Source organism: Octopus sinensis, linkage group LG8, assembly GCF_006345805.1.
Source record: "Octopus sinensis linkage group LG8, ASM634580v1, whole genome shotgun sequence".
Classification (NCBI taxonomy): domain Eukaryota; kingdom Metazoa; phylum Mollusca; class Cephalopoda; order Octopoda; family Octopodidae; genus Octopus; species Octopus sinensis.
Genome location: NC_043004.1, coordinates 102,057,279 through 102,069,903, shown reverse-complemented (window position 1 = coordinate 102,069,903; position 12,625 = coordinate 102,057,279). Strand labels below are relative to the sequence as shown.

The following is a 12,625-nucleotide window of genomic DNA, read 5'->3' as shown; positions in this document are numbered from 1 at the left end:
TTACTGGTTATTGTAATATTGTAATACAGACATCATCCTATCTAACCGATTATGTTATCAAAAACATATAACAACCATTGGGGATATATTTAGTGATGTCTGTAATTTATGGACACCCGATTTATATATATATATATATATATATATATATATATATATATATATATATATAAAGTTAATCCAAACAAGAAAACACAAAAAAAAAAAACACAACAACGCGAGGACGTGGAACAAATATAATATATATATACTATAAAACAATACTGGGAGGATAGAGACGGAACGAAGTGAAAATTCGAAAATTCGAAAATGTTTTTCCCGTTTTCGTTCTCGTCCTGTTCCACGTCTATGTCCTTCTGTTGTAACAAAATGGCTTTTCCGTTTTCGTTTCTGTTGAGTTTTACGTCTTTTTGTGGTGTCCTGTACGTATATATATTTATATATGCATGTATATATACATGTAGATGTCGGTACGTACATATATGTTTGTATGTATGCATATATTTATTTATTACACTATATATATATATTATATATATATATATATATATATATATATATAATATATATATATATATATATATATATATATGTGTCATATATGTGTGATATTTACCATTTGAACTTCGATGAAAAAGATAGTTATATGATATTTTTTTGAGCAGGGGTTCCTCGAGACATGTAATTTATTTTAAGGTTTACGCAAGAGTAAAAAGGTTGAGAAACACTGATATAGACGCAAGCCTGATACTGTGATGAGAAGCTTATTTCTCAGCTACATCGTTCTGGGCTTCGCCCCATTGCGTGACACCTAAGGGAAAGGCCTCCTACTATAGCCCCGGGCTGACCAAAACATTGAGTGGATTTGGTAGACGAAAACTGAAAGAAACCCTTCACACATACACACACGACGGTCTTCTTTTAGCTTCTATTTACTAAATCAGATCTACAAGGTTTTGGTCGGTCCAAGGCTATAGTAGAAGACATTTGCCCAAGGTGCCACGCAGTGGGACTGAACCCGGAACCATGTTGTTGGGAAGCAAACTTCTTACCACACAGCCACACCTGCGCCTAGAATGACAGTGACATTTTATTGTTATTTTTTTACTTTGTAAGACGGTAGTACGCTATTTGAGGAAAATTTAGCGGCCAATTTCTAATAGGTCGTGTAACCCGTAGAGAGGCATCCACATTAGCTTGGATCAATCAATGACAATTTCTGCGTGTGATGAACAACTCCCAACAATTTACGAGCAATAAAAATAAATGATGCGGATGACAAATCGGTTTTAGAGATTTCTTTCATCTGGACATTTTTTTATAAATTGTAAATACGTCGCTGCTAATTCACAGCTGGTGTTTCACAGCTGCTGCTAAAGTTACCGTTTGTTTTAGCCTTTGGTCAACCCAGATCTTCTAAGCCCTTAATGGATCGCATTTCAATTGTAATCATTTCGTCTTTTAAGGGCTGTAGAATAACAGTTATTGCTCCAAATCAGTACTATCATCAAAGACATTCCAGCCACGACCATCCTGTCTTTTATACAGACACAGTACAAAAAAGACTATATTATCCACAGTTCCCCCACTGTTTTAAGGATGAGATAAGAGGACCAGAATGTTAGGGTATTTGGCTACTATGTCTAGCAAGTCGAGTTGTCGCGTAGGAGCTCTTTGTTGGTTTGTAGTTGTTTAGCACCCGGGTAACTCTGAGTAGGTAGGCCTATCATCGAATACTTTCCATTCCATCTTTTCGAGTATCTGGGACTACATTAACTAATGTATCCATCCCGTTCTTAAGACTGCAGGCTGTGATTTGAGGGAGATTTAGCTGTTATTTCTAGCAGTTTGGTAGACGATATAAAGGCATTCTCGTTGATATACGTGTTAAGACTTCTTTGTCTTCACAACAAAATACATTTTTATTATTTTTGTTATTCGTATTTAGCTTCAGATCAGCATTCTAACAGAGTCAATGAGGTTTCATTTTATTTTTCAGTGTAGCTTGATTCCAGAGTGAAATGGCTGCTATTTCTAGCAAGAGGAGCGACTACGTACGAGTTCTCTCAATATTCGAATATATGAGGTGCAAGAGGTAGAAGAATAAATAGAGTAAAAGAAAGGGAAGAAGAAATAAAGATAGTTAAATGAGGAGAGAGAAACAGAGAGAGAGAGAGAGAGAGAGAGAGAGAGAAGAGTAAGCGGGAAGGATGCACTACATGGATAAATTGGATATAAACATAAAGTGGCGATATGCGTGTGTATACACAGACACACATGAGGGGGTGCTGAAAAGTTCCTGGCACTGGGTAAAAGAAAATACTGGAGGATCAGTTAATTATGATTTTAGTCAACATATTCCCCTCTCAGATTCTCACACCTACTGCAGCGGGCCTTCAGTTTTTCTAAGCCTTGCAAAAGAACTCGGAAGGTTTGGCGAAATATCAACATGAAAGAAAGAGAGCCTATCTCAACAAGACATTACAACAATTGTTATAATGTCTTGTTGCTGAGATAGGCTCTCTTTCTTTCCTGATGAGAAGATTGCATTTTACACCGTTTATTCCTTTGGAATAAAACCAATGTTGTCTTCGAAACATATGTCGAAAGTAAAAGAATTTTAATAACATCTGCGTTCAACTCCATTTATTTACTTATATATATATACTAGCAGTATTGCCCGGCTCGTGCGCTCGTGCGTTCTGTGCACACGCGAATTAAGCTAAACTTAGATGAAGTTCAATCAAAATTCAATTATTTTGGTTTTAAAATCAAGCATTTAACGCCCTCTATTTTTGCGCTTATGTGTTCCATTTCCTGAATAGGAAGTACGTAGAACGTTTCATAAATTTTTGTTGATCAAATAATTGCATTGTTGAATTGTTCTTTTAGATCAGTATTTCTCAACGGGGATTTCAGGGGAGAGTTTCAGGGAGTCGCTGGCAATGTATCGTGAGGATCAAAAATCCGGCCCGCTAAAATTTGGTTAAAGTGATTCAGACTGCAGACTCAACGCAAAATGGTCACATTTAATTCAAAGCGTTAAAAATGTTACGAAAACATTTTGGTGGTTCTACGATTTGTTGGCTAGGAGGAGATGTGCCGGGAAGTTAAACACACAGACACACACACATATACACACACAGACACACAAGTTGAGTTTTATATATATAGATATATGTCAGCATGTACATATATGTATGTATATATACCTATATATATATACTTTATATTATTATTCGATTGAATGCCACACATCCATTTCCAAGTAAGTGTGTGTGTATATCATATATATATATATATATATATATATATATATATATATATATATATATATATATATATATATATATATCTATATATATATATATATATATATATATATATAGATATATATATATATATATATCCTTAGAAATATGATCACTAAGACATACAAGAAAACTATCACTTCCACATACAATAACATAAATACAGAAGCGAAGAAGATAGCCATATCCCTTAATATAGAGGTTCGTGTAGACCGCCTTGTCACGTGACCCCACCTCATTACCCCTAAGGACCGCAAACCTAATTTCTCTCTCTAATCCCAAATGCAGGCTGATCAACCATTCTAAAAGCGAGATAGACATTATCAGTAAGCGCATTCTTGATACCATCCAATATGTATTAGAAGGGGCACAAGATTGATTCAATGAGACTCCAGTGTAGCTGTGATCGACTGGTTCCACGCGGTCGAGAACAAATCAGCCTGCAGTTTCACATTTCACATAGTTTGACATCGTGGAATTCTACCCTTCAATATCGAAACCTCTTCCCCTGAAGGCCCGAAGCAATTCACTAGCATAATCAATTTCGATGTTAGAATCATCACGATCGCAAAAAATGTCAATCCTGGTATGAATACATACATACATACATTCATACATACATACATACATACATACATACATGCATACATGCATACATACATACATGCATGCATACATACATAATGCATACATACATACATACATACATACACACATACATACATACATACATACATACATACCTACATGCATACATGCATACATACATACATGCATGCATACATACATAATGCATACATACATACATACATACATACATACATACATACATGCATGCATACATACATAATGCATACATACATACATACATACATAAATACATACATGCATACATAAATGCATACATACATACATACATACATACATACATACATACATGCATACATAAATACATACATGCATACATAAATACATACATGCATACATAAATACATACATACATACATACAAAACAGTCCGAAATGGTCGTGATTTCTGGTACTTGACTGAAGAAAGAAAGCCAAGAATGACCCGTCTTTTTTGCCTGTCCTTCTAATTGTTGTTTCTCTTGTCCGCCTTTGTGTCGTTTATCTGTCTGAATGTTTTAATGCCCTCTATTGCGTTTTTGTTTCATTTTTATATTTATATACATACATGCATAAAACTTTCCAGAAGTTTATCATTTTAGTATATACGAGCATGTCTAGATATGCAAATATATACATGAAAAGATATACATAAGGCAAAAGATAAAAATCAACACGTATACATACATTTATACAAACATACAAAAATACCCTGTTGTTCATGTTGAAATTCCAGTAAAGGAGGTTTGGATCAAGGTTGGAAACCGATTCTTTCTCTATTGGCAAGAAATCGTGAAATAAAACTGAATAATGTTATATATACATGCATACACACATACTCACACAGGAGTGTATATATATATATATAATATATATATATATATATATATATATATTATATTATATATATATAATATATATATATATATATAATATATATATATATTATAATCGGTTTAAGTAATTGAGATTCAAGTGAATTCTAATGAATTCACATGAATATGGTCCTTAACTAGGATGCACCGGAAATCTATATGGTGTTAACCATACGATAAGTGGGGTGATTACAAATAGGAAAAAAGCAACAAGAATGGATTAAAATCTTGGTACAATTGTTTCGTACGAGGACATCTGTAATAAGCTACAAAAAATGCAGTAAATACAGATGGCTCGTACTCGTCAGCCGAAAAAACATCAGAGAATTCCCAAACATCAAAAGGGGTAGATACAAATGAGAGTGTAAGATTAACTGCATTGAAGAAAGTTCGATTCCTGGAGATCCGATGAAAGGTCTTAAACTTACAGAATTTGTGCATGTCTATATATAGCTCATATTGAATTGCTAATCAAGTTATGTGAAGAAATTTCGGATACAGTCATGCGAAATTTCTGAAAATCCGAGTAAGAAGCAAAGTGACTGTCATATCGTGTATAGGAACAGATTGTTATTGTAATTTACAAGAATTCTTGTAAATTACAATAACAATCTGTTCCTCTACGCGATATGACAGTCACTTTGCTTCTTACTCAGATTTTCCTCTACACGATATGACAGTCACTTTGCTTCTTACTCGGATTTTCAGAAATTTCGCATGACTGTATCCGAAATTTCTTCACATAACTTAATTAACAATTCAATATGAGCTATATATAGACGTGCACAAATTCTGTAAGTTTAAGACCTTTCACCGGATCTCCAGGAATCGAACTTTCTTCAATGCAGTTAATCTTACACCCTCATTTGTATCTACCTCTTTTGATGTTTGGGAATTCTCTGATGTTTTTTCGGCTGACGAGTACGAGCCATCTGTATTTACTGCATTTTTTTGTAGCTTATTAAAGATGTCCTCGTACGAAACAATTGTACCGAGATTTTAATCCATTCTTGTTGTTTTTTTCCTATATATATATATGTATATATAGAGGGAGAATTCACAAAAAAAAACAACAAAAGACGAAGACAGATGGTGTAGACAACAAACAGATGTATTAGTATAACGCTCGGGAAGTGTGAAAGTCTTTTACGTTTCGAGCCTATGCACTTCCACAGAAAGGAACACAGAAGGAAACAAGGAGAGAAACACACACATACACTCCGAGTATGCACACAAACACACATATATATGTGCATAGAGACCGAGAGAGAGAGAGAGAGAGAGGGAGAGAGGGAGAGAGGGAGAGAGGGAGAGTTAAAGAGAGATGGAGAGAGTGAACAGAGAAAGAGCAACACATATATGCCTTACAGCATCGGACAAAATGCCTTGCTGTATCTGCTTCGGCATTTTACGTACTGCGCTCAAATTCCCGCGTGGACAATTTTTGCTTTTCATTCTTCCGGGATCGATAAAAGTCCTGGGATCGATATAACTGATTACCCTCATCTTTTAAAACTGCTGGCCTTGAGGCTCAAATCTGAAGCGCGCGCACGCACATTTATACACACATTTATACGAGGGTGTGCTGCAAAGTTTCTGGCGTTGGGTAAAAGAAAATACAAGAGAATCAGTTAATGGTGACAACAATTGCAGCGTGGAAGGTGTTTGTAAGCCATTTAAGAAACACACAAAAGCCGTTCGATTCACTTCAACATTTAAGTTTAATTTGTCAAAATATTTTCGTCGCTTTAAGACCGCGACCTGTTCACTGACAAAAATGGTGATTTTATTTTTAATATTCCCCTATCAGATTCACATACTTATTGCAGCGGTCCTTCAGTTTTTCTAAGGTCTGTAAAAGAACATGGAAGTTTGGCTCTCCAGCCAGGCCTTTCGCAATACCCTTAAAACTAGGAACTTTTCAACACCCTTCGTGTATGCATGTTTATATATATATATAAATCAAAGGAAAATAACATTAAATCGCCGAAATAACATTGATAATAACTACGGAAATCAACTGTCTGCGAGCAAACGAGTCAAGAAAAACATTTAACAAACCTATATAGCAGCATCCGGCTATATATTTTCTAGTATTTGGACTCACGTGGACCACTTTCTGGACTGGCATTATAGCCTCATCTTTCTCAGCACGTGTTACCACGATGAAGAAACCCCCAACCCGTCACTTGAAGTCTGCACTTCACTGATTTGCTTCGCGCTAAATCATAATGTGAAAATGATTCCAATAAGGAGCAAATATTCAGTAGAAAATATTTGCGAGAATATTATTCATTCTATTATTATCTAGGGTAATAAAATTAAATTGATGACAACAGAATTAATAATATAGGCAATTGCCGTGGTTTAAATAAGAGTTTTCACGGATATTTCCAGCAGGTAGACATAATCAATATGTCCTTTGATTGATATAAATTTTAATCCTTCAGCTATTTAATGCTTTTTTGGGGTTTGCAATCGCCTATATTATTAATTCTGTCATTATCAATTTAATTATATTACCCTAGATAATAATACAGTGAATAATATCTTCGCAAATATTTTCTGCTGAATTATTTGCTCCTTATACACACACATGCGTGCGTACACACACACACACACACACACACATCTGTATAAAAGCACAAGCGTGACTGCACGGTTCAAGTTTGCTTTCCAAATTTGTGGTCTTAGGTTCAATCCCATTTTACTTGTTTTGGTGGTTTGACTGCGGTCATGCTTGAAAGCTTTTAGTCGTACAAATCGACTCCAGTACTTATTTATAAAGCCTAGTTCTCTTCTGTCCAACCGCTAATTTACGAGGACGTAAACGCACTAACACCGGTTGTCAATCGGTTGTGGAGATAAAGCTAAACACAAAGACATGCACATTTATATATATATATTTATTTATTCTTTTACTTGTTTTATTTGACTGCGGCCATACTGGAGCACCACCTTTAGTCGAACGAGTCCACCCCAAGACTTATTCTTTGCAAGCCTAGTACTTATTCTATCGGTCGCTTTCGTCGAACCACTAGACAACATGGACGTAAATACACCAACATCGCTTGTCAAGCGATGGTGGGGGGTGACAAACAGAAATACAAACATATACATATATATATATATATATATATATATATATATATATATATAATATATATATATATATATATATACGGCAGACGATATACGGCTGGGCGAAATGCGTAGCCGTATTTCGCCTGCCGTTACGTTCTGAGTTCAAATTCCGCCGAGGTCGACTTTGCCTTTCACCCTTTCGGGGTCGATAAATTAAGTACCAGTTACGCACTGGGGTCGATGTAATCGACTTAATCCCTTTGTCGGTCTTTGTTTGTCCCCTCTGTGTTTAGCCCCTTGTGGGCAATAAAGTAACATATACATATATATATACGATAGGCTTCTCTCAGTTTCCGTCTACCAAATCTACTCACAAGGCTTTAGTCGACTCGAGGCTATAGTAAAAGATACTTGCCCAAGGTGCCACGCAGTGGGACTGAATCCGGATCCATGTGGTTGGGAAGCAAGCTTCTTTACCACACAGCCATACTTACAAGCTTATATATATATATATATATATTATATATATATTATATATATATATATATATATATATGTGTGTGTGTGTGTGTGTGTGTATACATATATATATATACATATATATATGCATAGTGTACACACACACACACCACACGTATATGTATGTAAAGAAAAAGAGAGGAAAAGAGAAGGAAGAAAGGAGGGAGAAAAAAACAGGGTGAGGCTACAGTGAAAGAGGCAATATTAAAAAGTCAAATTAGAGATTGCGATGAAGACATATTTCTGTATACCTATAATCATACAGGCACGCATACACATACACACTCATTCGCACATTTATATACGCATTGTAGGAATATTTATAAACACGTATACACATACATCATTCCCCTACTCACCCATACGCAGACATTTAAATATACACGCACACTTCCAAATATATATAATATATATGTTTGTGTATCTAGTACTTGCTTCTTCTTTTAGAGGCCTTTTAATGTACTTATATATATATTATATATATATATATATATATATATAATATATATATATATATATATATATATATATATAATAATATATATATATATATGTATGTATGTATGTATGTATGTATGTATGTATGTATGTATATGTATGAATACACAAACAGAGAAAGTGGCGGATAGACGAAAGTGATAGAGAAACTAATAGATAAGATAGACAGATAGACAGAGAAGAGGGATGGAGTGAGTGAGCGAGAAAGAGAGAGAGTGAGAGTGAGAGAGAGAGGGAGAGAGAGAGAGATTGTGTGTGCGCGTGCGCTCGTAAGTGAAAGTGAGAATTGGTAGGTGTGGAATGGGGGAGGGGGGTTTAAGGAGAAAAAAGGTGGTTGAGTGAATGGGCAGGGAGGTAAGTTGATTCTATATCGGTTAGGAAGCTGTTAGTTTAGATGCTGTAGTTGTCAAGCATGGCAAGTAAATTAATGGATTTTGTCGAACAAACTAAGCACTTGTTGCTGTTACTACTAATTCTTGCCTCTCTGTGCGGTACCATTAGCAGCACTACCAGCTCCACCAGCATTACCATCGCCACTACGACAAACACCAACTACAATGTCCACAACGGGGCCAGTATCACCACCACCACCACCGCTACAAAATATTTCCATAGCTTATTTCTGGATCCTTACGAAAAGTACCGTTTGTCGTGGAAGTTTAATAAATGTTCGATCCAGTTTCAAGTTCGGGTGAATTCCACAGGATACGTTGGGTTCGGTTTATCGCCGGACGGTAGCATGAGAAACTCCGATATTATAATTGGCGGCGTAAAAGATGGAAAACCTTACTTTTCGGTAAGTAAACTTACACAAAATATCGAGTTCTATTCTAGTTATTGTTTAATCCTGGCCACTCCTGATCCAGCAGACTAACAATCAAAGACATTCCAGCGATGGCCATCCAGTTTCTTTCTATTTAACTGTATGCATGACTATATTTTTTAATGTATCAATCCTTATAAAGGCCGCTTAAGTGTGCCTTACGGGAGATTTGACTGCTATTTCTACGAAATCTAGCTGGCACAGAGGCTCACACGTTGATTCACACTGTTGTCATTGTTGCTATCATTCCGTCCCTGGTCATCCCTGAACCCAGCTCAATTTTTATGATCAAATGCGTTCCATCCGTGGCCATCACGGGCGGAAGCATGACAAATTCCAATATTATACATGGTGTATTTAGAACTACATTATCGAGTGTACCTTTTCTTGTTTTGGTATTTTTTTCCAGACACATCCGAGACTATATATACCCTGTCTCTTTCCAAGACTATGTTGTGATTTAAAGGCGATTCCGTTACCATATCTAACAACACAGATTCGAATGTTGTTGTTATTGTCGTTTAGCCTCAGGTCTGCTGCAGCAGACCAAAAATTAAAAGCATCACTGATGTGGTCATCCTCGTTTTTTCCCTTTTTCTTTTGGCAGAATTCTTCATTAAGCATGCCAAATAACCCCTCATAACTTTTTGAGTTTTGGGAATTTTCTGAATTGTTTTTTTGCAAATTTGAGTTTTATACACGGAAATCATGATTATTCAGAAGCATTACGCTTTACTCTTTTAATTGTTTCAGTCATTTGATTGCGGCCATGCTGGAGCACCGCCTTTAGTCGAGCAAATCGAGCCCAGGACTTATTCCTTGTAAGCCTAGTACTTATTCTATCGGTCTCTTTTGCCGAACCGCTAAGTTACAGAGACGTAAACACACCAGCATCCGGTTGTCAAGTGATTTTGAGGGGACAAACACAGACACACAAACACACACACACATACATATATATATAGATATACATATATTCGACAGGCTTCTTTCAGTTTCCGTCTACCAAATCGACTTACACGGCTTTGGTCGGCTCGAGACTATAGTAGAAGACATTTGCCCAAGGTGCCACGCAGTGGGAATGAACCCGGAACCATGTGGTAAGCTACTTACCACACAGCCACTCCGGCGCCTAATTCCTTAAAAAAAAAAATTACGAGGGGTTAAAGTAGAATTCTGTCTTTCTTTTTAGATATTATGTAATATCCATATTTTTGTTTAAAGATAATAGTTCTTGATTTGTTTAAAATTTGACTGCTATCTCTAGCTGATCGAGTAATAATTAAAACATTCCCTCGTTAGCTTATGATAGTAACGTTGTTGTTATGGTCCTCGCTGTCATCGTCATCGTTTTGCGCTGGATTGGCTTGGTTGAGCAACTTCGAGATGATAACATTAGTCATTGTGCCCTTTCTATTTTTAAGAGGGTAAAGTATCAAATGAGGAACTTAGTTGCTATTTCCAGCTTATGGGGTCGCAAAGTTACTGCTTCAGCGGTCCTGTTGGCTTGTAAGGGAGCTGGCAGAAACGTTAGCACGCCGGGCGAAATGCTTAGCGGTATTGCGTCTGTCGTTGCGTTCTGAGTTCAAATTCCGCCGAGGTCGACTTTGCCTTTCATCCTTTCGGGGTCGATAAATTAAGTACCAGTTACGCACTGGGGTCGATGTAATCGACTTAATCCGTTTGTCTGTCCTTGTTTGTCCTCGCTGTGTTTAGCCCCTTGTGGGTAGTAAAGAAATAGGTATTGCGTCTGTCATTGCGTTCTGAGTTCAAATTCCGCCGAGGTCGACTTTGCCTTTCATCCTTTCGGGGTCGATAAATTAAGTACCAGTTACGCACTGGGGTCGATATAATCGACTTAATCCATTTGTCTGTCCTTGTTTGTCCCCTCTGTGTTTAGCCCCTTGTGGGCAATAAAGAAAGAGATATTGATGTCGGTGGTGCTTTGATCAAGTTGATATTTCAGTTGTTTTTATCTTATATTTTATTCCCAGTATATTGTATTTAGAACAATAATATTCCACGTGTTCTTTCTCCATTTTTCAAGAAGTTAGGGGGAAATTTTGGAGTTTATCATTCCTATATTTTTACTCTGCGTGTGCGATACGTGTACGTATGTGTGTGATTGCGCAAAACGGAGCATGAAAATATGTGCACAAGCAGGTATGCGAATTCAGTTATACACGGACTCGAACACCAAACACTCACGAAAGTAAACAGAAGCATATCTATGTGCATATCAACTCACGAATACCCTCAGATCGCACCCTGCCTCCGTTGGATAATGTAGTCCTATTTTAAATCGGGTACTTATTTCAATCACTCTCTTAATGCCGAATCGCTGTTACGGGAACGTAAACAAACTAAGCGGTGTGTGTGTGTATGTGTGTGTGTAGTACCCAAACATGAATATACACACACATACCACGCGCACACGCATACACACGCACCCGTACACACACGCACCCGTGCACATACACGCTCATGCACATACACATACGACGGCTTGTAAACAGTTTCCGTCTCCCAAATTCACGCTCGAAGCTTTGGTCGTCCCAGGGTTATGGCACAAAGGTAACACACAGTGGAACTGAACTCGAAAGCAAGTGGATGCAAAACGAGCCTATTAACCACACAGTCATGTTTGTGTCTATCTATCTATCTCTATCTATCTATCTATCTATCTATCTATCTATCTATCTATCTATCTATCTGTCTGTCTATCTGTCTATCTGTCTATCTGTCTGTCTATCTATCTATGTGCATTATCTGTATATATATATATATATATATATATACATATGTGTGTGTGTGTGTGTGTGTGTGTGTGTATGTGTTTCAGTCATGAGACTGCGGCCATACTAGGGCACTGCCTAGTTTTAAAAAAAA

General features: G+C 36.6%; 1 protein-coding gene across 1 annotated transcript in view; it reads left to right on the top strand.

The window, feature by feature from the left end:
* The first annotated feature begins 9,155 nt into the window (after positions 1-9,155).
* The window catches only part of LOC115215160 (DBH-like monooxygenase protein 1 homolog), a 116,852-nt gene continuing 113,382 nt past the window's right edge, over positions 9,156-12,625 (top strand). Inside the window, exon 1 of the mRNA XM_029784336.2 lies at positions 9,156-9,709. Coding sequence (XP_029640196.2) covers positions 9,326-9,709 — 384 coding nt within the window. The 5' untranslated portion in view covers positions 9,156-9,325. The remainder of the gene's footprint in view (positions 9,710-12,625) is intronic.